A 26,746-nucleotide genomic window follows, 5' to 3' on the forward strand; every position below is an offset into this window, starting at 1 on the left:
ATCTGAAAACAAAGAAATAAATTCCTTTCAAGGTAAAAATTAGGCAACTGTTAACCTTTCCACCTTGCTTTTTGCAAAGCTTCCCTAGAGCTAGTGCAGTTCTCCACCAGAGTGGGAGTCAGAGACATGGCCTTCAAATACATAAAGTAACAAGCTCCAGCATTATCAGCACAGATTATGCTTTGAAGACTATTACCAAGTAGGAAAGATTTGAAACGGTTAGGATTTCTGGTCATACCCATAAAAATGTCTGCAAAGTGCAATGTAGAAAATTACTCAAAGAAAGATTTAGTGATGGAAGACAGGATTTAACCTCATTTTCAAAACAAATTACTGAATGATATTCTTTCCCCAACAGGTTTCTATAGCATCACAAAAAAATTTCAAGTACAGAATAAATTTATTCTGCTTTCATAATTTGGCTTTTATAATGAAATATTATCTAATTAGGTGTGTGGCTAATGCCTTTAATCCCAGTATTAAAAAAGCAGAGATTAGCAGGTTTAAGTTCAAAGCCAGTCAGAGTTACTAATGAGACCCTGTCTCAGACAAAAATCAACTGACTTAAGTACTGTCTGCTTTGTCCTATATTCACAATCATCCACAATGCTTTTTGATTTACTGAGGGTAAAGGTATGCAGCATTAGGACCTTGAAAATTTTGCTGGTAAGTGCAGTGTATCCCAGTATAGAGAGCTACTCTTAAAATGGGTATTATGGACTGACTGCTAATGATTACTCTCAAAATAGAAGTCTAGCCCAAATCTGGAGTCAATCTTAACCTCTTACCATTCTCCAAAAACAGGCATGTGTATACAAGTTAATCACCAATTCTGGAACCATTTCCTTGTTATCTTTCCTTTGGCTTCATAGTCTATAACCTATGTATAATGAACGACAGCTCCTATTCAAATTTAATGGTTCTTAAACATACCTCAGGGTATCTGCCTTTCTCCTCTACTGAAGTGCTACTCTACTTATTTAGTTCCACCTGTCTACAGAAACTACAGATTTCTCATCACACTCATCTTTTCTATTAATCCTCAACAGCACCTACTGGATTGATCATAGCACATTCATTTCCTTGTTAGTTTGTTTTAAGCCTCAAGCTCTATTGATTTAGTTAGCTGGGCACCCGGCTTTATTTCAATGACTTCTAACTAGTTAAGATTCTGAATGAGATAGCCCAGGTTTGAGGTCTCCATCCGGTCACTTCCCTTGGAGCTTGTCCTGCAGAAGAGGAGGAACTGTGGGAGCCACAGGAATTGAGCACACCAGGCCCCAAAGGCCTAGGGACTCCACTAAGCAGGGCTCATGGTAATTTTTCAGAGACTGAAGTGGCAGTCACACAACCTGCATGAGTCTGTGCTAGGTCCTGTGCATGTATGTTATGGTTGTTGGCTTAGTGTTTTGGGAGATTCCTGACAGTGGAAGTGGGGGTGTCTCTAACTCTTTTGCCTGTTCTCGGGACCCTGTTCCTCTTAGTGAGTTGCCTCACCTAGCCTTAATGTGAGGGCTTCTGCCTGGTCCTATTGTACCTTGTCATTCCATGTCCAATTGATGTCCCTGGAAGGCCTGCTCTTTTCTGGGGTATGTGGGGAAATGGAGACAGCTGGGGGAGGAACTGGGAGGAGTGGAGGGAGGAGAAGCTGCAGTCAAGATGTATTGTATGAGAGAAGAATAAATTAAAAAGACTTTGAATCCTCTGAGAAGAACACTTGGTATATTTGCACTAACAAAATTCTATGATAGTATATTCCCAATAAGGTAACTGAAGCTGAAAACTGGGCTTACTGCCACAGACAACTGTATAATTATACTAATAAGGCCTTGAACATATAATCAAGTGATATGAAACAATAATGCTAACAATGCGTCATAAATTCTGAACTTACCTGTGTTTGAATATCATCACCAGTCACAATATTACCAACTGCTCTTAATGCAGGTGACACAACTTTATAGTCATTGTGCCTAAAAATAAAAAATATGAGCTTATACACTAATAAGTTAACATTTATATAAGTTGAAAAATAGTACATAAATCTTCTGTATCTATCACTCAGAGATCCTACTCAATTTTTACTTACTAATATTTCAAAAACAAAAAATATCTAATCCAGTATTATAAATGCTATATAACCTCAGTTTATCTTATTAGATGACATATTGTATATACTCTGTCTTATTATTAGGAACTTAACTCTGGTCCTAATTAAGACTGTATATCATGTTACACTCGTCTCTATTCCAATTCCTCCTCTATACTATTTGATGAAGAAATAGTTGAGACCATGTAAAAATCCCATTCTTTAACCTATTTAATTTATTTTAGAGATTATAATTACATTTATCCCTTCCCTTTTCTCACTTCAAACCCTACCTTATACTCCTTCCTTCTGTTCTTCAAATTATGATCTATTTTTTTTACAAATTGTTATTGCATGCATATATGTTTATGTATACACATATTTCTAAATATACATGTACATTTTCAGTGTTAGTATCTGTTGGCTCATTACCTGAATTAGTACTTATTTGTATTTTTTATAATCATTTTGAAAACTACCATCTTGACCATATGCCTTATCTGCCTACTGACCCAGCTACATATTTTAAAGTAGACTCTGGGGTTGTTGCTAGTCACTAATTTATAATAATACATGAATGTTATTTATTCCCAAGATAATTGCTTTCTGTGTTCATCTAATTTTTCCTCATTCTAATCCAATAATTTCTCTAAGAAAAGCTACTTTCCTTAAGTAAACAGTGATACTTGGAGACAAAGAGTTGTGGCTTTAGTGTGCTCACTTATTTTTAGAGAGGTGTCCATGGCCCCAAAGCCTTAACATACATATGCACACACATACTTAAACAGCTCCTTATTTTGAAAGCCATGAGTTTACTCTGAAGGATTTAGTTCTAATCTAACAGCAAAGCCTTTTTCCCTTTGTATTTTCTGACTAAAAGTCAGTTGCTTTACTTCACATCTTCCTATATAAAGATAATCTGACAAGAGAGGCTACCAAGAATTGAGTTTTTGGCTTTAAACTTTGTTCTGGTCTGCTGTCTACCCACTCTAGTAGAAATCATACCACTGCGCCTGTCTAGCTTTCGCTGATACTATCCTCATATTGGAACATCAACCCTTTAACCAAACTCTATCCGTTGTGCTTTCTGTTTTGTTATTCTTTGAGATAGGGTCTCACTATGTGGTTCTGGGTGGTCCAGAACTAGCTATTTCTGAAACTCAGAGATCCACCTGCCCCTGCCTTAAGTGCTGGGACTAAAGGCATGAACTATCATGCCTGGTTTGCTATTAATGGCTTTTTAACAAAATGAAGACAACTTTAAGGAAGGTTGGAGGATAAAGAAGTATAACATCTTTATAAACAAAATTTTCTTTTAATGTCTTTGCATGGAAAAGCTGTAACTATAAACAAATGTAGTAATAATTGGCCAGTAGGAGAAAAATCATGGAGACACTAAGTGAATTTCCTAGCTTTGTTTCAAATTAATTATTGTAAAGAATAATAAACTAGATTACTGGTTCTGTGAAAGCAGTAACTCTATTCTCTCCTAATAACATTTCACATGTCACCTTTGTTACTAACAAAATTCTCTAAATGATTCCTGAGTTAAGGCTCCTTCCTTCAAAAAATAAAAGTTTAATTCATACAGAGATTAATTTATAAAGTAGTTTCATTGTATTTCAGAATATATGTTAAAGCACTAGGTTTATAGGTACTCTCTAAAGGGTGGAGTTAGTAACTTTTTAATTCTTCCTAAAGATGGTGACTTTTGAAATGTTTAAAAACACGATCTTAATTGTTAAACTTAATATACAATCACATAACAACTAAGTGTAAATTATAGTTACATCAAAAGTTCCACCAATCTTCGACAGACTCCAGAATCAATGACTACTTGAATTTTATCATTGGGCCCATCAGAGAGATAAGAAAGGGCCCAGCAAACATCTGCTAACACATCTGGATCACTGCTAAACAACAATCGTGATAAGACGTTTAAGCAAGGTGAAACCTGTAAGAAAAAAAAATGAGTTAATATTTAATTATTCTCTTTAGTATCAAGATTCCTTAGCAAAATGTAGAAACTTAGTTTAAGACCCAAATCTAATATAATAAAGAATTCTTCTATTATTTCAAGATTATGATTAAGTACTTGAGTATCAAAATGAATATGGTTGCTATTAATTGGTTATTAACTAAAACATGTTAAAGCAATAAAATATATATAGTATCTTCATTTAATATTTAAGCTATATAGACATCCAGACTAAAAAGCCTACATGTTTCATATTAACGAATGAATTATTAGTTTTTTATTCATTACATGTGCTCAATACAAATAAGTTGAATAAACTTGAGCAGCAAAGATAGAGGAAATGTAAAAAAAATATTCTGAAAGGTTTTCCATAAGAAGCCACTACTGCTAGCACATACTTCTTTTTCTTGTTTTATTTTAAGATGCTGGGACTTGAACTCAGGGCCCTGCATATGCTAGTTAGCCATAAGATAGACTGCCTATCCTGGTCTCACGTTAGCTAGCCAGAAGACAGACCCCCTATCCTTGTCTCAAATTTCAATATCCTGCCTCAATGTAGGGTTACAGATATGTACCACCATACTCAGCTCTATCTCTTTTTACTGTAATGAATAATGTTGTACAACTTCAATTAAAACAAAACAAAATTCAACAGGTGTGTCCAAATGCACACCTGTAATCCCAGTTCTCAGAAGGCTGAGGCAGGAGGATGAAGATTTTGAGGTCAGCCCTCACTACATAATGAAATATTGTCTGAAACAAACAAGCAAAACCCAAAGAAAATACCAGCTAAAACATGACAAAAGAAATGTCTTAACCCCTCTAGCACTGTAATTATTTCAATCCTTCATCTAACTACAACTAATCAGTGTGAAAGTGAGCAAGGCACTTGACAGCTCTCAAGACTGTTTTCAATTCTGTGAAACAGAAGATCAGTTCTGTGATCTCTGCTATATTCCTGCCAGACAGCCCTAGTTCACATGCTAGTTGCAACCTCCATGGTAGGAATAAATTACCTATTATCTGTATATCCAAATTTCTTCACTTGTAAAACAGACACAGTAAAGAACTGTTGGGTGTGTAAGAACGCATGCAGTAGCTAAGAACACGCCTGGCATCACTCACATAGGAATCACTCACATATTAGCTCTTTTTCCCCATTACCAGTACTGAGTCTCTTACCAACTTATTTTGAATTCTTTTAAGTGGAAACCTCCCATCTCCCTTAATCTTATCTCTCAGATAGGAGATACAGTAGTGGCTTTCATTTTCATTCCTTTTCTGTTGAAGATACATCCTAACCCACCCGTGGATGTCTGAAATCATGCACAGGTCTCTATGGCTTTCCTATATATACAGAGATAGGTGAATTGTCTTTCTAGTTCAACTGAGCCCTGTCAGGCACTGAAGCTGAAGTTTCAATAACAAAACTAGCATGAATCATTTTAGTTCTTTATAATTTTATGGACAAATGATTTTTCTCTTACCAAAGACTTTACCAACCTCATTATAAATTTTTCTTTTCTTATTAGTTCAAAAAATTTCATATTTTCATTTAAATGAGAAGCACTTCACAGCATGAACAAAAATTATTTGTAACAGGGTAGGAGAGTAGAAGGTTACATAATGGTACGTAGAATGGAATGCAGTTTAAAGCTCTTGAATTACTTATTTTGGGGTTTCTTGTTTGAAAGTTTACACAAAAAGTAGTTGAAAACTCAGCAATCAAAACTACAAATAACAGTAGTAGTACATATGTTACAAATGTCATAAATTAAAAAGAATTAGGATGTTTCATGTTAGTTTTCCTCGATCACTAAAGACTGAATCAGGACATAAACCGTATCTTCTAAAGCTGGTGTTACTTTTGCTGCATCTCTCCTCTAAGAATAGCAGAAGGGCTGACATACAGAATGTGGCTTATAAAAGACACGTGCCATCCATAAGTTAGTAACCAGAATTAACACAATTGGATCCTTCCTCAACAACATGCATCCACCCCTACCAACAACCTTTTTCTTTAAAAAGGGAAACTGTTATTGAATTCTTCTTTTGAAACATGCTTTTTTAAAAGATACTACTTAACACATAATTGACTTGCTATTTTTATAAATAAATAAATATTTAAAATTTCAATAGTTTAAAATTTTAATCTAGTATTATTACATGAAAGTCATATAGAAAAATAATTTGGATCCTGTGGTAGCTTGAATGACAATGGCCCCTACAGGCTCAGATGTTAGAAGACTTGGTCCCCAGTTGGTGAAACTGGAACTGTTTTGGAAAGTATTAGGGTGTGTGGCCAGTTGGAGGAAGTGTGTCATTGGGAGAAGGCTTTGAAGTTTCAAGACTCTTGCCAATACCAGTGTGTTCTCTACCTCCTGCTTGTGGGTAAAGATGTGAGCTTGCAGCTTCTGCTCTAGTCAATACATTTGCAGCTTGTCTACTTTGCTCTGACATCATGGACTCTAACCCTATGAAACGCTTTATTGGCCATGGTCACAGCATCAGTAAAGTCACTAATATAGATCTTCATAATGTTTAAGAACAGAAGGAACTCCTAAGGCCAAACATGTTAAGAATCATTTATTAAGAACTATTTATTAGTTGTTTTAAACATAGATAGTGGCTAAAGCAAGGCATGCTGTGTGAGTAGGAGGAGCAGCATGCAGTCTAGTGAGGCCAGAATGTAAAGAGGATGGCAAACAGGACGTGAGGAAGGGAGATCACAGTGGGCTGGTGTATGACAATTCTTACAGGGTATTTAACAAAATTACTGGGAACAGAGGTATAGTTTCAAAGTTGTGGATTATTCTGGCTGCTTTCTTGGGAACAAAAAAAGAAAAGAAAAGAAAATGATAGTTAGGCAAAAAATTTAAAAACGAAAGTATAAGGATGATTTGCTAAAAAGCTATCACAACAACCCTGGTGGTAAAAAATGCTGCATCCTATAGTATGAAGAGGTGATATATTTCCTTCCTCAATATGGTACTCTGAAACACTTCAAACCTACATAAGCTCTGCACAAATAGTACAATCAACACTAACATGCTGCATCCAGATTCATCAGCTAACGTTTTGCCATATCTGTTCTCTTTCAACATTCGCATGTACATCTGCAATTGTATATGTTTATGTATTTGCCTTTCCTAAGACAGGAAGCAGCTCACAGATTACAAAAATTACCATGATAGTCCACATCTAAATGCTTTGGTATATGTCTCCTAAGAAAAAGGTACATTCTTAAGTTTTCTACAATATTTTTATCACACCCACCCGCATGTGTTTTGGTTTTTGTTGTTGCTGAGAAGGGGTCTCACTAAATAGTTCTGGCTGTCCTGAAATTTACAAGCTGCCTCCCAAATGCTGGGATTAAAGATGAATCCCCAATCGCCTGGCACACCCACAAAATTTAACATTGACACAGTATTATCTCTAAGGTATCAATCACACTTTTTAGGTAAACAAGTATTCTGATCCATGATCTAATCAAGAATTAAACATTTTTTTACAGATGCCTTAAAAATACAAGATTATTATGGTAGTATAAACATGGAAATTATACTTACTTTAAGTACATAAGTCAATATGTCTATTTCTTTTGGGTATGTCATTTACATTGTAAAAATGAATACATTTTAATAACCAATATATAACCAAATTACAATCTTCTACCATTCTGAAAATTTTCCTTCTGCCCCTGGGTGGTCAATTTTCTCACCTCAGACATTCCCCAATATGATTTTCATTCTTTTAGATTTCTTTTCCAAAACATGTAAATGGAGTCATGTAAGATGACATACCTACAGACTCCTTTAGTTTAGCTTAATGCTACTGAGATTAAAGCATATGTAAGTAGCTTGTTCTTTCTTATTGCTGAGTTGTAGTTCACCATAAATGAAAGAACTAGACTACAAACATTTCTAACTCAACTCGAAGACATACAGATGTCTGGCTATGGTGGAGTTTCTGGCCAGAGAAACTAGAGGCAAAAGAAGAGTAGAAATCTATAAAATTTATTTAATTTGCTGAATGTGTAAACAGTGTCTAGCTAATAGAGAAAATAACAAAAATAAAGAGTCTACTCAATGTTAAAAAAAAGGCTCTTACCATAAGGGCACTTATTTATGGAAACATTTCTTAACTTGTATATTCCACTCATACCTTACTAAAATTTGGAGGAGGGTTTTTGCCTCTACATAGATTTGAGAGGGCCCATACAGCATTTCTGGTGGTGGTAAGTCTGTTTGAATTTGTTAATAACCTGCCAAGAAAAGAAAAAGAACTGTCATTTTTACATTCACTTTTCCATTTCAACTATTTTCTTGTAATAACTAAATTCTCTTTGACAGACTTTATAAGATATTTAAACTGGTAAGACAGAAAAGGTGAACTTAAAATTCATTAGTTTCATTAAAAATATAGTTCTATCTTTCTCAAGTCTGAATCTAATATCTAAACACTTAAATCATAATAGGCTGAAGATAATGGATATCAGAAGAAATGTACAAGATTACCTTTGAGAAAATAATGAAAAGACTACATTATACACAATCAGGAAGCAGGGAATAAGTGAAGGTCAGCTACTGGCAAAGGAAGTTCTTAGCTTTTATTTTAACAGGTCTTACAATGTGTTCTAAAAACTTGTTTGCAATGAATCCTGATAGATTCTAAGAAACCAAGTATCAGAAACAAGAATGTCTCTTCTCTCAGTTCCCTAAGAAGTTATTAACAGTTTCCCCACACTTACAACAGCATCATGGTTCAATATTCGCGTGGTTTCAATGAGACTGGCCCTCACAGGCTCATATATTTGAATACTTCGGTTCCCTGTAACTGGTGGCCGTTTGGAAAGGTTAGGAGATGTGGCCCTGGAGGAGGAGGTGTGCGACTGTTGGTGGACTTGAGGTTTCAACAGCTTCCTACCATCCCCAGTTTACTCCCTGATCGTGGCCAGGAGTGTGAGCTCCTAGCTGCTGCTCCAGCCACCATGACTTCTCTCTACCATGACAAACTCTAACCCTCTGGAACTGCAAGCCCAGACCAATTAAACTTTTTGTTGTTGTTGTTTTGTTTTGTTTTTTGAGACAGGGTTTCTTTATAGCTTTGAAGCCTGTCCTGAAACTAGTTCTTATATACCAGGCTGGCTTTGAGCTCACAGAGACAGATGCCTCCCTCTGCCCCCCAAGTGTTGGGATTAAAGGAGAGTGCCACCACCGCCTTGCCAATTAAACTCTTTTGTAAGACACTTTGGCATGGTGTTTTAGCACATCAATACAGAAGTAACTAATACAATTAAATTTATATTTTTGTTAATCTATATGTTAATTATGTCTAATTAGGAGATGCCCAAGATAGTGAAATGACTTAGCAGGCAGGCACTTGCCATCAAGCCTGACACCTGAACCATCCACAGGATCCAGATGACAGAGGTGGAGAACTGACTCCAACAAGCTGTCCTCTGCACCCTACATGAACACACACTAAACGGACAATAGCAGATTCCTTAATATGACATCATACTAATTCTTTATATACACACACCAGAACCAGCCATGTAATTTCAGGAGTTTATTGACCTTCATAAAGCTGCTAGAAATATTGAGAACCTAGGTTGGAAAAAAAATCCCATTTTGAAATGACATCAGCAAAAGCAGTCAAGAAGGGAACCCTGAAAAACTTCTCCTGCCCCAGAAGCACCACAAACAAACAGCAAACAACACCTAAACTGATGTGGGAGTGTCATATATCAACCTGTTGATTTCATTGGTTAAGCAATAAAGAAACTGCTTGGCCCTCATAGGTTAAAACATAGGTGGGAGGAGTAGACAGAACAGAATGCTGGGAGAAAAAAGCTGAGTCAGGGAGTCACCATGATTCTCCCACTCCAGGCAGACGCAGGTTAAGATCATTCCTGGTAAGCCAGCTCGTGGGCTACACAGATTATTAGAAATGGGCTAGTCCAGGTGCGAGAGTTAGCCGAGAAAAGGCTAGATATAATGGGCCAAGCAGTGTTTAAAAGAATACAGTTTCTGTGTAATTATTTCGGGGCATAAGCTAGAGCTAACCATGTGGGCGGCCGGGTGCCGGGGACGCAGCCCTGCAGCTCCTACTACAACACTAAACCGCGATGGAAACCCCGTGCTTATCAGTTTTGTCAGAATTCTAAAAGACAGCTAAATGCTTACAGCCACGGAAGGACTAAAACATCTCACTGAACCTTTCTAGTGTTTTAATTCACACTTGCTCAAGCCCATCTCTCTAGTCTGCCAGCTGACTTTAAAATGATATATTTTTCTCTTCTGGAAGGTCCTTATTCCAGAGGACCAGAGCAAAAGCATATACCTTGTTTCCAGGTGATTATACATGTGTTGCCAGCTTTGTGGGGACACTTAAAAATGGGTACAATGTGTATTTGTCTTTTTTTTGCCTATCTGGGAAAATTCAGATGTGGGAAAGTAGCTAAATGTCTTTTAGTAAAAAGCAGAAACCTCAAGTAAAGAATATAGGGCAAATGGGAGACACTGAAAACATGGAAGGAAAACTAGGGAGTGAAATCCTCTGGGGAAATAAGCCATTCGAATAGCTTTCAAGTAGACATCAAGATAGTAAAACATCTTCTGGTCAGAGTACACACTCAGGAAAACACCTAGGAAGGCCCTTGCCATCCGCCTGACTTTCAGACTTAGCATAAACAGAAAGTAAGGGCTGAGTTCATAGTACTATCTGGCCCAGCTAAGCACCACATGTCTGATAACATAATGACAATTTTTAAAACATCTTTTTTTTTTTTAAGCGCTAGAGAGTAAAATTGGCTGCTAAAAGCACTTATTGTTCTTGCAGAGGACCCAGATTTGAGTCCCAGCATCTATATGGTGATTCATAACTAGGTGCAGCTCCAGTCCCAAGGGATCCAACTATCTTCTTTTGATCTCTGCAGATATCAAGTTCACACGTGGGACATAGGCATACATGCACGCAAAACTCTCACATATGAACTTAAAGAAAAAAACTTTAAACAAGCAAATATAGTAAGGATCATTAGGACCCAAGAGAGGATAATCTGAGGTCTATTATAATCAAAATGTGCAGTTTTCAACAAAGAATTAAGAGGCAAAGTTAAAAAAAAAAGAATTAGACATTGGATTTTACCACAGATGCTTTACATCTATTATCTTAAACAGGCCCCCAAAATACTAAACTACAGACCAATATTCCTTATGAATATACATATAAAATTTTATAATAAAGTTCTAGGAAAATTAATTCCAAGAAATTATTTAGTAATTAAAATTATTAAGGAGTATAACCTAATAGGATTTTATCCTAGAAATTCAAGAATGGTTCAATAGTCATATATCAACGGGATAAACTACATTAACAAGATAAAGAAAACATGATCAAGCCTATAAATTGAAGGAAACCAACATTTTCATAATGAAAAACAAAAATAAAAGGAAATCATTTCAACATGATAGAAGAAGGGAAAGAATACAAACTGGAGAAGAGAAAATGAAACTATCTCCATTTACATGTGACATAATGTGAAGTATAGAGGCCGCTTGTTCATTTCCCGGTGGCCTAGATTCCCAAAATAATCACACAGAAACTATATTATTTAAATCATTGCTTGGCCAATCACTTGAGTGTATTGCTAGCTAACTCTTACATCTAGTATTAACCAATTTTGAGTATTTTATATTTTAACACAAGGCTCATTGCTGTGGAAGCACATTCCGCTCCTTTGCCAAACGCTTTTAAGATACCAGCCTACTGGGGCGTGGTCTCTTACACTTTAAAAAGCAGCGGGAACCATGCACTAAGCTCCTGTCTGGCTGCTAGACTCTGTTTGCGCTCAGAGGACTATTGTGATCTGTAAGTTTTACCCTTAAATAAATAACCCTTTTATTATCCTAATTCTGAACTGGTGTGGGATTGTTTTACAGCATCAGCTCGGTGGCCTACTGGCAAAGTTTCAGCCTGCATCTGTCTCTGGCAGTGGCTCCATGGCTTCTTCCTGACTCCTCCTTCCTTCTCTCAGCATTCAGTTTAGTTTTCTCCACCTAACTCTGTTCTACCCTATCAGGCCACGCCAGTTTCTTTATTAACACATGGTATTCACAGTATGCAGAGGGGAATCCCACATCAATATAATCTCATATACAGAAACCTAATAATCTGTAAGGTCGAGACATATAATAAGACCCAATACCAAAAAGGAAAAAAGAAGCTACTAGTTACAACAAATAAATTCACAAAGTTGCAGGGTGTAAGCTCAAAACTTTAAATTAACTGAATCCCCATATACTTCTATGACAAGCTTTAAAAAATCAAAACAACACTTTTATTTACAACAAAAATAAAAAAAACATGTTCTTGGGTTATCAATGAATAAATCCATTACAAGTTAAAAACACTGCGAGAAAAAGATATACAATGTATCTAACCTATTAGTATGTTTGGATCTTAAATAGTCTTTAAATGCCATGCTAAAGATTCAAGTGATAATAGAACCTACTGGAGGTAGTATGTGATAGAAATAAATTAAGTTACTAGAGGAATGACTCTAAGATCTGGAAACTTTGGTCCTTTCTATATGTTAATTTCGTTCTGGACTGCTGGGTCAGCAGTCAACATCCCTGTTATGATGTTCTGCCTCTGCAGGGGCACAAAGTAACCCTGGCAAGTAATCTTGTACTGAAGCCTCTGAAACTGTGAGCCAAAAATAACCCTTTCCTCCATACAAGTTCATCACAATGATAGAAAACTAATATACCTACCTAAATAGCTCAGCAGCACAGTACTCTACAGAGGGTCAGTTGTTTGCTCTCACCTTATGGCTAACTAGAAGCTGCAGTTTGCCAGTGCACAACTTGATATCCACAAGAATATCACTCACATACTGCTAGTCCAGGAAAAGGTCAGAGGTCAAAAAAGAGCATCCATCAAATGTATTTCACTGTTAGACCATTAAGCCAATCAAGCATATATTCAAACAATGTAAGCTAGAGACTGTTTTAAAATAAAGTTAATCAAGGCATAAGTCTTTGTTTACTAAAAACTACAAAATATTTAAAGACCTAAATAAATTATATTACATCCCATGTTTTTCTATTTAAACACTTAATATTGTTAAGAAAGTAATGTGGGATTCCCCTCTGTATGCTATAAATACCACTGAATAATAAAGAATCTCCTTTGGGCCTATTGCAGTGCAGAATAGGGCAAAATAACCTAGAGAAATAGTACCAAAAATATACAAAGAAACAAAATGCTCAGTTAATTATCTGATCTACAAATCAAATAATCAAATCAGAAAAATGTCACTTGGAAAGGACAACGACCAAAAAGTAAGTCCACAGTAGTAAAACTGTAGCAAACAATTCAGTGGTCTGCATGCAACTGGCTCTTGATTTAATCAAGTTTATTTAATCATATTTTCATGCTAAGAAATCATTTCTATAGTGTTGTTTATTACAACAAAGGGTTTCAAATTAGTCTAGATGTTTAAATGTATTCTATTTAATTCCTCCCCTGAAAAGGATGGAGAATATCACAAAATGATAGATATTTTTTCTTCCAATCATCTCTTTGATTAGTTTTTTCTTTCATAATAATTGTCACTGAAATTTAATGTACAGATAATTTCAGTGAATGCTAATTATTTTATATAAAGAAATCTCTCTTTCAAACAATTTATCAGTTTTTTTAAAGGACCTTACATCACAGCATAATGTACTTTTAAATATCAAGCAGCTAAGACTCTCACTCACTGCTCTTCCAGAGCTCACTCAGTTCCCAGCACCCATATCAGGCAGCTCACAACTACTATAACTCCAGGTCTAGAAACTCTGACAGCCTCTGCTGTTCTCAGGAACCTGCACTCACGTGAACATGCTCCCAACACAGACACACATACATAAAGATAAATCTTAGCAGTAAAGCAGCCAGACAAGAAACTACTTGCTCAGTCACTGTAAGTAAAAAGTAACTTTCAAGGACTAAACCAAAAATCTCTTGTGGTCATTGTTCTGAGGACATTTTAAAATCAAATATAAAATTCTGTAGACATTGTAAGTACACAATTTGTTTAAGTATTAAAGATTCCATTTTATAAGGCCCTGGAAACACAGTACAGTAGCTAAAAGCATTTGCTGTTCTTTCAGAGGACCTAAGTTCAGATCCTAGTTCACAACTTCCCATATATAACTCTAGTTTCAGGAATCTGACACCCTCCTCCTTTGGCCTCCATAGACAACTGCAGTCAGGTGCACATCCCCCTAACCCCAAACACACACACAATATATACAGAACATTTTTAACCTTAAAAAGTTGTTCATACTACAGGACCATTTAAATGTTGTTATACTATAAAGTAGTGGCTGTCCTTGTTAATTATTTTAGCACTGAAAGCACCATGCAAGTGGTGACTACTAAGTACAGATGAAGAGAACACAGAAGACTTGTTTGTGTGTGCGCACACACACACACACACACACACACACACACACGCACATGTGTCTGTTGGGGGTGGAAGGTGGGTGGATGTGTGTTTCGAGACAGGGTTTCTCTGTGTAGTCCTAGCTGTCCTGGAACTTGCTCTGTAGACCAGGCTGGCCTCTAACTCAGAGATCCACCTGCCTCTGCCTCCTGAGTGATGGGCTTGCACCACCATCACCTGGCATCATAAAAAACATTTTTTAAAAAGCATACAATTTGAATTTTTTTCTCTGGTTTTCCTACTTTTAAATAACTTTTGGCCTGGCCAATCATAAAACTACAAAATAAAACAATGTTTGAGAATTTAACTGTTATATAGAAATGGAGGAGTATATAACTTTTTTTCCAAATGCAAAATTAACTTATGATAAACTGAAACAAAATACTTACTCTAAAAGAGGTGGAAGTATCTCACAATTCAAAACAAAATCCCTGCATTCTGCATTGTCACCAGCAATGTTACCAAGTGCCCAAACAGCCTGAGAAAAATAAAACATTGCTTTTAAGACAATATCCTAAATCAGACACTCTCTGCTAAGAGAATTTTTCTAAAGTAACAATGTTTTCAAGAAAATGTGAAAAAACAAAGGCAAGGAAAGACAAAAGGATAGGAATTTTTAAATGAAATGCTACATATTTTAAATCATAAGGTAAGGGCACTTAAGTTTCTCTTATATTCTAGTGAACTCTCAATAATATTCAAAGAAGAGCTTACAGAATCTCTTTTGAATCCACCAAGAGAGATAAATTTATCCAGCAAATTTTCTAATTATACAAGAGATTTGCTCCTCTGTTAAAAAATCTTTTAGCTAGAATGGTACTAATTTTTGAATAAGAGTTAAAAAACATAGTATAAATAATAACTAAGATGAGAATTAGATGAACACTGAAAATTTAAGATTAGTCAGTTTAGTATAATTTTGAAAGTAAATATTAGGAATCTTAATCATATGAGTGACTATCCAAATGAAAATTTCCATTTTATCACAGTCTCACTTTAAAGCTTTCAGAGAAATACAAAAGTATATTATGTTTTCAACTTAGAAAGTCTTATTTTAGAATTTAAAACATGAATCATTATTTTTAACATCTATTTGAGACCTAAGATTAAAATTTTTTAAAAAAATGTTTAAAACCAGACCAAAAAATACTTTAAAGATAATTCTTACTATCTTATTAGTAAACCTTAATAATATTATCAAGAGGGGGGCAGATATGGTGACGTGTACTTTTTATCCCAGCAAGCAACTTGGTGGCAGAGGCAAATGTATTGCTGTGTTTGAGGTCAGCCAAGGCTACATAGGTTGCCCTGCCTTAAAAAGAAAAGTACTCTCTCTCTGTAGGTGGGGCTATATATGCGCAATCATTTCTATATGCTTTGAGAGGGTAATTCCTTTCCTCTAATAAATGTATTTAAATAAATGTTATGCAAATTGGGAATAATAATGAAATAGAAGTCAAAATTACAAGTAGTATTTTCAAGAGAAAATTAAAATCTCTATATACAACATGCTGCACAAGTTAGGAACTTACCTGCTCCTGCACATCTTCATGTTCTGAAGTGAGAAGTTTGATGAAAATTGGAACAGCTCCAGTTTCAATCACTACCTTCGTATGCAGAAAAGTTCCAGATGCTATATTAGTTAATGCCCAGGCAGCTTCAAACTAAGGAAAGAAATCAAGTTTATAGATGGAAAAATAATATTTAAAAAAGCAAAAAGATTCTTCAGATTTGCACGAACTAAAACCAAATAGAAGTATATTTATAATGTCAAAAATATGTAAATACAACTTAATTTATTTAACTTCTAATATTTACTATTTCAGAGTGGTATTCTAAAGCAGGCTCTTCAAAAACAAATGAGACACTACTATGGAGTGAAAGAATCATACATGCTATATGCATCCTGGGGGGTCATGTCACCCCAACCTCATTTAAAAACATGAAAATTAGAATGTGAGACATTTAGATGTTTGTTCAACATAAGGTTTTATTGTTAACAGAGGTGGGACTAGAAGTGTGGTAGTCTTTCATACAACAGGACCTCTGAAAGACTGAAAAGAAAAACCCTGAGAAATAGTTTATATTTCACATCAATGGAGATGATAGCCTTCATCAGTTGTAAATAAGAAAACAAACAGAAAGCAACTACAAGTTTACAAATCTGACCTCTATCCCCTAGGAGAATGCATCAGTAAGACTGGTAAAGTCACACCCTACTGAAGAACTGAACAAAATGGAACACACGGCCATGACATTAAAGCTGGAGTGATGGCTCGGTGGTAAAGAGCATGGATGCTCTTACAGAGAACCCACGTTTGATTCCCAGCACCAAAATATGGGTGCTCAATCTGCCTCTAACTGCAGATGGATGCCTCTGATCTCTGCGGGCATTGGACTCGGGCAACAGATCCACACACACAAACACAACTGTATTTATGTAGTAGCAATGACAACTATTTTGATTTGCTAAAAATGTGAAATAGCTGTATATTTGAAGTCTGCGAGTTTTTAAATGTGTACAAATCTAACAAAAATTGCCTATAGACAATATATTTCACAGGAACCTAGTTTGAACTTAGACTGATGATCTGAACTAGCAGATTAACCCCCACTTAAGTAACAGTATGGAGTGATCCCCAAATTACTCTGGTGAATTTTATCAGGATCGAATAAAGATTCAAGTTCCCAATGTTCTTGCATACACATCACACTGCCTGCAAATGCTATGCTCTCATGGAATATTCCTTCCTTCATCCCCTGTCAGCTGCTCTTTCCTGTGTCCCCAGAGCACTTCTTTCATAGCTAGGCTGCAGTGCTAAGCACACTGTGCTACTTCTTAGCTCTCGGGATGTTTACCTTCTGCAAGGCACTTGAACTTCTGTAAGCAGAAACAATGTCTTAATTTTGGACCTATAGTATCCTATATAATGCCTGGCTCTCAAGTTAGCACTCAATAATTTTATTTATTTATATCCATTCATTACTTCTTTCATTCACTAGAAGTAAAGAGCCAAATAATAATAAATATCAGAGACCTGCGTTTTGGTTTGTACTCAACAGTTTTTATAAAGCAGAGACAAAATCCTATTACTTCTTATTCAAAATAACTGACCTGAATAAAACAGCCTTTTCCTCAGAGACTCTGATTAGGAATTATAAACATTTTTTTTTACATTCACATCTATTTCATATTCTTTTGCTTATACCTAAAATGGGGGCTTTCCCCAAACTGCTCAAACAAGTGGACCACCACTCTCAGCTGCAATTTCAACAACTGTGTCTCACAGTCCCTCACTGACAACAGCACTGAGTTTAGAAGGAAGTCTTTTCCAATTCCTAAAACATAAGCCTGACTCTAGAGTGTACACAGATATCAAAGTGAGAGAGTGTTATCTCTTTGTAACATTAAAATGTTTGCAAACTCCACTAAATTATCATCAGTAGCAAATGATTTGGGAAACTGTAACCATATCAGGGTTCAGAGATAATGCTCTCTAGGAAAAAAATTTAACTGTGATCATACCAATTTATTCTTTAAAAAGATCAGCTGGAAACATTTTAAGCAGCTCTTTAAGAACCAACAGAGGTGGATGTGGTGGCTTGAGCCTTTAACTCCAACACATTAACAGGGGAAGGCTGACCTCTGTAAATTACATTTAAGGTCAGGGCTACTTAGATAGACCCTGACTCAGAAAAAAATAAAGAAGCTTAATAATGAGATTAACACTTTAAAAGTTTGAGTTTTCTAAAAGAAAGTAGCTGGACTGGAGAGATGGCTCAGAGGTTAAGAGACAGGCTGATCTTCCAGATGTCCTGAGTTCAATTCCCAGCAACCATATGATGGCTCACAACCATGTATAATGAGATCCTGTGCTCTCTTCTGGAGTGCAGTCATACATTCAGATAGAACACTGTATACATAATAAATCAATCAATCTTAAAAAAAAGTTAACGAAGGTTGACACCTATAGAATTTCATTAACATTAGCTGTGATTTTATGCTTCTGGGAACTGTTCAATAAAATAATTCCTAGCAGAAATTAGCACTACAGCCACAAATAATGCTTACAATATAGTTAGCACTGAAACCATTTCCACTAGAAACTCAGTCATTTCTAGAAGTAGATTTAAAAAGAAAACTTCAAACTCACTTGTAAAGTACAATTTTCATTTCTTTCAAGAAATTTCACAAATCTCTGTACAACTCCTGGTTTCTGTATAACTTGATCTATTGGTGGATTGGGTTCTAAGATTTAAAAAAGAAAGGATGTTAGATAGACACAGAAAAACAATGAACTGATCCCCATTTCACACAATATGCATCTCAGCTCCTTTTCCTTGAGTAGTGAAAAAACAGCCTGAACAAGCCGGGGAGTGGTGGTGCACACCTTTAATCTCAGCACTCAGGAGGAAGAGGCAGGCAGATCTCTGTGAGTTTGAGGCCAGCATGGTCTACAAGAGCTAGTTCCAGGACAGGCTCCAAAACTACAGAGAAACCCTGTCTCGAAAAACAAAACAAAAAAACAGTCTGACCAAAGAACATTAGAGGAGTAGTTGCGGTCCATCACAGCAGAGAAGTCACAGCAGCAGGAATTTGAAGCAACTGGTTATACTGCATCCAGGGAGCCACAAGCCTCCTCTACTCAGCCACCTCTCCATTTACACAGTCAGTGCACAGCTGCAGCCAGAGAGCGGTGGACAGGTCTCCCCATCTCAGTTAAGGAAATCAAGATCAGAGGCTAGTCTCCCAGGTGATTCTAGACTTTTAACAAATTGGAAAGTAATACAACTGTCACGGATTGCATAGGTTTCAATAACCTAAGTGTAGACTCTTAGCTGGATGTAACTGCAGATAAATGTTCTCATTACTGCAGTACTTTTGCAAAGCAAACTCTACTTTTTCATTAACTGCAATAATAGGTAACTAAAATATATTTCGCAATATGAAATATATTTAAGAGATCATCCTTATAAAATGGGAGAATCTGGGTCTAATATTCCTAACCCCAACGAGAAAGTCCTTACAGCACTATCCTCGATTTCCTCACTAGTAATAATCATTCACTTACCTGTCTGTCAGACAAGATTTTGTCTAGATATTATTATTTATAGAAATACTACTAAACTATCTAAAAACCATAATTTTTTCATGAAATGCAGACTTCTGAAAATCATAAATCCTCATGCAATTCAAATAAAATTCAAACAAATGTATTTCAAGTACTGACCAACTAAATACAAGGAAATCTTTCCTCTACCTCTGCCTCAATAAACAGTGCTGTCAGTGGCTCAGTAGCTTCTGGGGTGGTGTTCCTGTACGTCTTCTATTCTCTTCTAGAAATGGACCTCTTTTGTTAAATTCACTAGTCATTCACTATTACCACGTACAAAACTCCAGAAACTCCCTAAATTCTTTTCTCCTTTGTCCCACACCACACTTTAGTTTGTCTATGCGGTTGCTTTTGTAAGTTTTCTTAAGGGAAGCATAGCCAGGCCACATACCCCTATCATGCTCAACCTGACCGGTACTAAAACAGCTGTTCATCAAGTCCCACGAGAGAACTCTTGGTCAGTCGAAATTTTATCTTAATGAACAAAATTATGTTCATTAATTTTTTTCTCTGTGTTGTAAATGAAAGTCCAGATTTTGAAATTCTCTTCCTTTCCCCTATCTTACAAAACATTAGCAGACATTTCCACCCCTTCACCCTCTATCTTTGAAAGTGTCAGAATTTTAGGACAAGAGTTACCAGCTTCACCTTCTTTTTTTTTCTTTTTCTGATGGAAAACTCTTAACTTTCCTTTTTTAAAATTTAAAGAACAGAAATTTGTGTTGTTGTCTTTGAGGAAAGAGGTGATAAAATGGAAGATGAAAACAGGATGTGTGGTTAGAAGGCAGTGAGAAATGGACACTGGACCATCAGTATCTACAAGTAAACACAGATGCAGACCTATCACTTACATAAGAACACAAATGCAGTCTCTTCGCCCAAAGTTCAAAGCAACACTTTTTATCATTCCATCTAAAAGAAGCCAATTAAAGTGCACTAGAATTGTCAGCTAATTTAACATAGTTATTGATATTACATAACAAAGTAAAAGTCTATATGAGCTTATAAAGGTGATGAGCTATCATAAATAAAATTCACAGGCATTGTGGCAATTTAAATATAAGCAAAATAGGAAAATATATGCTCAAGCAGTGAAAACAAAGAATAATATAGAACAGAAAAGCTTTGGGGAAGTTTCTGCAAAAAATGAAATTGAAGAAGTGTAACCCGTGATTTGCATTACAAGAGTGGTCACGATGGAGAAGCAGATTAAGGGATTTTAACAAAGGTTTATCATCTGATTTAAATCAGAGCTGGGTTTAATGGTAGGCTACGTAGTAGCCAGTGGCATACTTAAATCTGCTTTGTGGCAACTGTTAGAATACTACTTAAAGATGAAGAACTACAAGTCGCCTGCTGTTTCTGCTAACAGTTCTATTTACAGCTGCTTTCCCAGGTTTTCTATATGATAGGTTAAATAAAAATATAGTAAATCCAAAGTTCTCCTATCCCTGATACACTTGGCAGAAATCCATGTCAATCAGCAAAGGAGAGCATTTATAACCCCTGTTTTATGTCTAACATAGGCTTAAAAATACAACTATTAAGAAGAAACAGTGAAAAATAATTGACATATAAAGCTTAAGAGAAACATGACAGTTTGAAATTACAGAAAACAGTTGTCTTACTAAAACAGTCTCACCTCAGAGAATGATGATACAGATAACAGAAAGATTAAAATCTTTCAAACTACATTCTTACTTTAAAGAATCAAAATAAATTCAATAATAATAAAGATGTGGTAGAAAAATAATTGAGAACAACTTCAAAATTCTCAAACAAAATCTACAGAAATCCTATCAGTTGTACACTATGCAGGTGTCAAAAACAAATCTTGAAAAAGAATATAATAAAAAATTTTAATCAGGTAACATAAATATCAACTGCAAAAATATTCTAAAATGCAGAGATAAAAAGAAATCATTCTTGATTGTATAAATATTTCTGAACTACTGAAGATGAAGGATGTTTTTATGAAAGCTAAACGTAGTCATTCAAAAATAAAAATATTTGATAATTTTCCCTTACTAAAGTTTTTGCACTCATTTATGTGGTGTGTGCAGACATGTTCACAAATGACTGTATGCCACTGTTCAAGTGCAGAGGACAGGCGGCAGCTTTTGGAAGGAGTCAGTTCTCTCCTTCAGGCATATAGGCTCTAGGGATCAAGCTCAGGTCACAGAGTTTGGTCGCAATTGCCCTTATCCACTGAGCATTCTGCCGGCCCTATTTTATAACTATTTATAATACACTCACTCTTAAAAAATAAGAGAGCAAAGACAAAAGACTTAGATTACGCTGACCAAACCACAAGATTGCATTCATTCCTCACCTTAGCAAATTTTATCTTTCTTAGGAAATTAAGGTGGGGTGATTCAGCATTATCTGCAAAATCTTAACATCTTAAAAATTCCTTACAATTCAATCACCAATTCTATAAATTCTACATATGAAACAATACTAATACTAACTGGGTAAGTAGTTTGACCATATGAATTACAAACGGTTAGTAAATAATGAACGAGTTGGGTACGGTGTTGCATAACTGAACTTCCAGCACTTGTGAAGGTGAGGCAGGAAGATGGAGAGTTTGGGGCCAGTCTTAGCTACAAGATAAACCTTGTCTCCTCCAAGTCAAAACTGAACAAATGAAAAATATGTCTAAAAAGTATTTCTATATAGAATTATAGCCTTATTTACTGGTAACAATTATTTTTGATTTGCTTCTTTAGATTCTTTTGTAATTTTTTCTACAATGTGTTTATTCTAATAATATATTTTGAAAAAGATGATACTTTAAAACACTTTTTTTAAAGACAGGATCTCTATGCAGCTCTGGATGGCATGGAATTCATTATGTAGACCAGGCTGGCTTCCAACTCACAGAGATCTGCCTACCTCTGCCTCCCAAATGCTGGGACTAAAGGTAAACACAACCAAGCTGGGTGCTAAGGCAAGTGAGCCTACCTGTATGAATTGGAGGCTAGCTTGACTTATCTAGTGACATCTTGGTTACCAAGATTAGGTAGACAGACCCTCTCTCAAAGGTAAAAAAACAAAATGAAAAAAGGTGTATAAAACCATATCAGGCTAAACTATAAAGAGAAATTAAGACCTGTCTCTGGAAAAAAAAAAGGAAAAAAATAAGTGTCCCAAAATTTTAAAAAATATAAATCTCTGCCTTAAATTGTGCAACATCAAATAGCCACTGCAATAACTCTTGCCTTTAGAGAGCAGTTTCCTGAATTTCTGTGTTGCTGCCAGCTGCTGTTCAGCATCGCTAGAGAAGACCATCCGAATCATATCTGCAGTGACGACATCTTCCTAAAACACAGAAATAAAATCATCAGGCAAATGATTTTGCATGAATATTATTTATATTATTTGATGCATATACTGTCTCAGAAATTTTATGAGGCATAATACAAACCAAAACACAATTTCGTAAAGTATACCTCTGGAATGGGTACAGTGGAACTGATATCTGGGTCCTGGATAGGACTCTCTAGCATACAGTCTTCATTTTTGGGCAAAGAGACATTTCTGCGTTTGAACAACTGCAACAAAGAAAAATTATTTTATATACTAAGTTTTCCAAAACATTCAACAGTCACAGGATTCATATGAGTAAACAAAATGATTTTTATATTTCAAAATATTAAACATTTACATTTTATAGGGCTTGAAAAAGCATGCATTTCTTTATTTGATGACTAACTATAGAAGAATTTTTCTAAGAAAATCTTTACTATGGACTGGAGAGATGGTTAAGTGCTTAAAAGTGCATACAGCTCTAGCAGAGGACCAGAGTCCCAGTACCAAGGTTAAATTCCAAGTTCCCAAGTTTGACAACTTATAACCATCTGTACCTCCAGTTCTGGGGCATCTGATACCTCTGGTTTCTATGGCCAACTGCTCTCAGTGCACATATCTTCCCTCAAACATACACACATAATAAATAAAAACAAATCTTTAAAAAGAGAACTCTTGATTTAAAAAGTAAATCACACAGTATAAATATCATGCTACCGAGTCAATATAGCCAACTAACAAGCAATAGGAAGCTGGGCATGGTGGTGCATGCCTATAATCCTAGCACCTGAGTTAGAAGCAGGAGGCTCTAGAATTCAAGGGCATCATCAGCTACAAGAAAATCTGAGGACAGCCTGGGTTATGTGAGACCCTGTCTAAATAAAATAAAACAAGCAATAGGAAAAAAGTCTTAGGAAAATCAGTCTTATACTTTTTAGTTCCATTAATAATAAAAATAGAAAGATAAAAAACAACAAAAAAACCTCCTTGTACTTCAATGACTAAATAAATACAGCTCTTCCAAAGTCTGTACACACATTTTTTTTAGTCAACAGTTTTTTTTTGTTTGTCTGTTTGTTTCTTTGATGTAAGTTCTGCAAGATACTACAGACAGGAGCTGAAAAACCACAATTACTACATTTCTAAGCAGGCCTTCTTGGACTTTTGGGAATAGTCCTTTACATACACTATTTTTAGCTTGTTTTTGTTATTTGTTATTGTAAGAACTACTTTATAAATATTTCCAAGTCTATATTGGAATGAAAAATGTTAAGAAGTATTCATAAGTAGCATATGCAAAGTATAGAAGCTATGAAATATAGAAATATATTAGCAAATACAGAAATCATTAAATGAAAACACACAAAGATGACTTTAATTATCTTAAAACTTATGAAATCCACAATGCATATCATGTGTTTCCTGGGGACAAAGTCTATGCTGAAAACTGGAGGTTAGCTAAATGACTCAAGGGTAAGCATTTTTAGCATTAGGAAAAAGTATGGTAACAAAATCTTTATTAACAGAAGAGAAAAATCACCCTAGTCAGTAACTACCTTAGTATAAGATTCTAATCAATGAATTTACAAATATTATTCTAGGGACTTAATTAAGAAACAGAGTTAGCAAATCAATTTTCTCAAACACTTAGCATTTAAAATTTTCTAAAATACAGCAATGATAATTAAACTTGCAAACCTCCACAGGAGGTACTGACTAGAATGGATGAATTTGTTGTATCTAAGAACACCCACCTGTTCTTCCCTTTTTTGTTTTCGAAGTTGTATTCCTTCTTCTTCTCTCCGCCTTCGCATCTCTTGAGGATTTAAGGCTTTGTTCTTATAACTTTTCATTCTGTAGTTATCCCTCCCTGGACTAGCCATGGAACCTTAGAGGAAGAAAACACAGGGATAACTCTCAAAACAATGTAAGAGGCTTAATGTAGGCAACTAAATTTAAGCTCACTGATTCATTTGACCAAAAATACTGTCTCTCACACCTCTATCATATTAGAGAAAAATGACCAAATAGTTCAGAATTTATTTCTTAGTCTTAGCACATTTCCTGATGCCTTAAGGACAATTTGAGATCCTAGCAACTTACTTCAAAAGAGGTTTAGTTAGCTCACAGACCTGGAGGCCAGGAAGGTGCCAGCAGATGCCCCACTTGTGATGGAGCCTCATGCTAATTCATACACAGCAGAGAAGCAGAAAGGCAAAGTCAATGGGCATTTGTAGATGAGATAAGGTAACAAAGCTGCTGGTCCAAAGGGTTTCTACACTGGCAATGAAATTAGGATACAAATTTTGGCTGGAACAAATCACATCTAAGCCTTAGCAATATTAAACAAGTAACAAATTTGGGTCTAAAAATACTCATCGCCCTTATTATACTGATACATGATATTTTATGCCTATGTTATAACCTACTCTGGGTTCACACATGAAGACTAAACAGTGGTCTACAGCAGTATTTCAACTGTTAAGTTAAATGTGACAGATACTTAGTGATCACTTAATACCCTACTGTGATAAGTCCGAAGAACATACCCAGGCCTGACCAGAAGCTACTGTTAACCAGTTGCCAGGCAGTGGTGGCGCATGCATTTGGGAGGCAGAGGCAGGTGGATCTCTTGAGTTCCAGAACAGGCTGGTCTACATAGTGAGTTCCAGGATGGCCAGGGTTACACAAAAAAACCCTGCCTCAAAACACAAACAAAGAGAGACAGAGACAGAGAGAAAGGGGGGGGGGTTTCATCTATCTGACCTCTCTGATGTAAGATGCTAATTGGTTTGCAGATGTATAAGCAATAAAGAACACTAAAATATATGCATTAAATTCTGTGAGAGGACAGTAAGAAACAGCAATTAACTGTCCCTTAGGAAGCTCAGAAAGGCTTCAGTGTTGCTCTGTGAAAAAGGAGGGAAAGGGGGAAAAAAAGAACAAGCATTTCAAACAGAAAGAATATATGAAGATATGGCAAAAAATTAGAAGCCTAGCACACACATAGAACAGTAAGAAATAAAGTGTGCCTCAACAAAGGACTCAAGCAGAAAGAGACAGCGATGAAGCTATAAACATGAAACAAATATGGTTGCTGCAATCCAGCTGAGAAGTTCAAACTTGATCCTATGAAGCAGAACTAAAATAAAGGAAACAAGTGAAATCTCAATGAGTGTGCTGCTGACGTTACTGCAGTCATTGTAATAGATGAATCCTGACTTTAGGAGACTGTGTTGAGCTACAGATGGTTGGAAATACAGTTTGAAACACAGAACAAGGGTCCTGACTTGATTATCCAATGTCATGGAGAGCCACAAAAACAAAGGGGACAGGAAAACTCTTCATGGTATTTACATTTCAGTGGGGTGGGGGGAGGCAAGACAAAAGAAAACCAAGAGAATTGGGACAAGGAAGAAAGTAAGAGAAAATACGGGAGTGGGGAGAGTGCAAGGAACAGGAGCCAGAGAAGTATTTGAGTAGCAGTGACATTAATAACACACTCAACATATTTTACTCTTCTGTTGACTCATCACGCAAACAAACTAAGTACCAAACAAGGCATCAGATTTGATAACCAGAGGTCATTGGTAAAAAGAGTAAAGCAAAGCTCACTACTAAAGGAGTTCAAATTAAAACACAATGGGCTGAGGACTCAAGAATGGGAAAAAGGTTGTGGATTGGAAGTAGAGGCCAGAGGTAAACCTCACGCTCAGAATATCTGAGATATCTACAGCTGGTCAAATCCAGTT

At 35.9% G+C, this 26,746-nt stretch overlaps 1 protein-coding gene across 2 annotated transcripts in view; it reads right to left on the reverse strand.

Moving 5' to 3' along the window:
• The window catches only part of Kpna5 (karyopherin subunit alpha 5), a 46,706-nt gene that overhangs the window by 9,730 nt on the left and 10,230 nt on the right, over positions 1-26,746 (reverse strand). For both annotated transcript variants that reach the window (XM_041653829.1, XM_041653827.1), the window contains 9 exons: positions 24,749-24,882; positions 23,138-23,239; positions 22,907-23,006; positions 18,723-18,817; positions 16,101-16,232; positions 14,958-15,046; positions 8,232-8,331; positions 3,880-4,043; positions 1,895-1,973 (listed from right to left, as the gene is read on the reverse strand). In XM_041653829.1, coding sequence (XP_041509763.1) covers positions 1,895-1,973; positions 3,880-4,043; positions 8,232-8,331; positions 14,958-15,046; positions 16,101-16,232; positions 18,723-18,817; positions 22,907-23,006; positions 23,138-23,239; positions 24,749-24,877 — 990 coding nt within the window. In that variant the 5' untranslated portion in view covers positions 24,878-24,882. The remainder of the gene's footprint in view (positions 1-1,894; positions 1,974-3,879; positions 4,044-8,231; positions 8,332-14,957; positions 15,047-16,100; positions 16,233-18,722; positions 18,818-22,906; positions 23,007-23,137; positions 23,240-24,748; positions 24,883-26,746) is intronic.

Source organism: Microtus oregoni, unplaced genomic scaffold, assembly GCF_018167655.1.
Source record: "Microtus oregoni isolate MIOR12 unplaced genomic scaffold, Mior012 000006F_ref0000085, whole genome shotgun sequence".
Lineage (NCBI taxonomy): Eukaryota > Metazoa > Chordata > Mammalia > Rodentia > Cricetidae > Microtus > Microtus oregoni.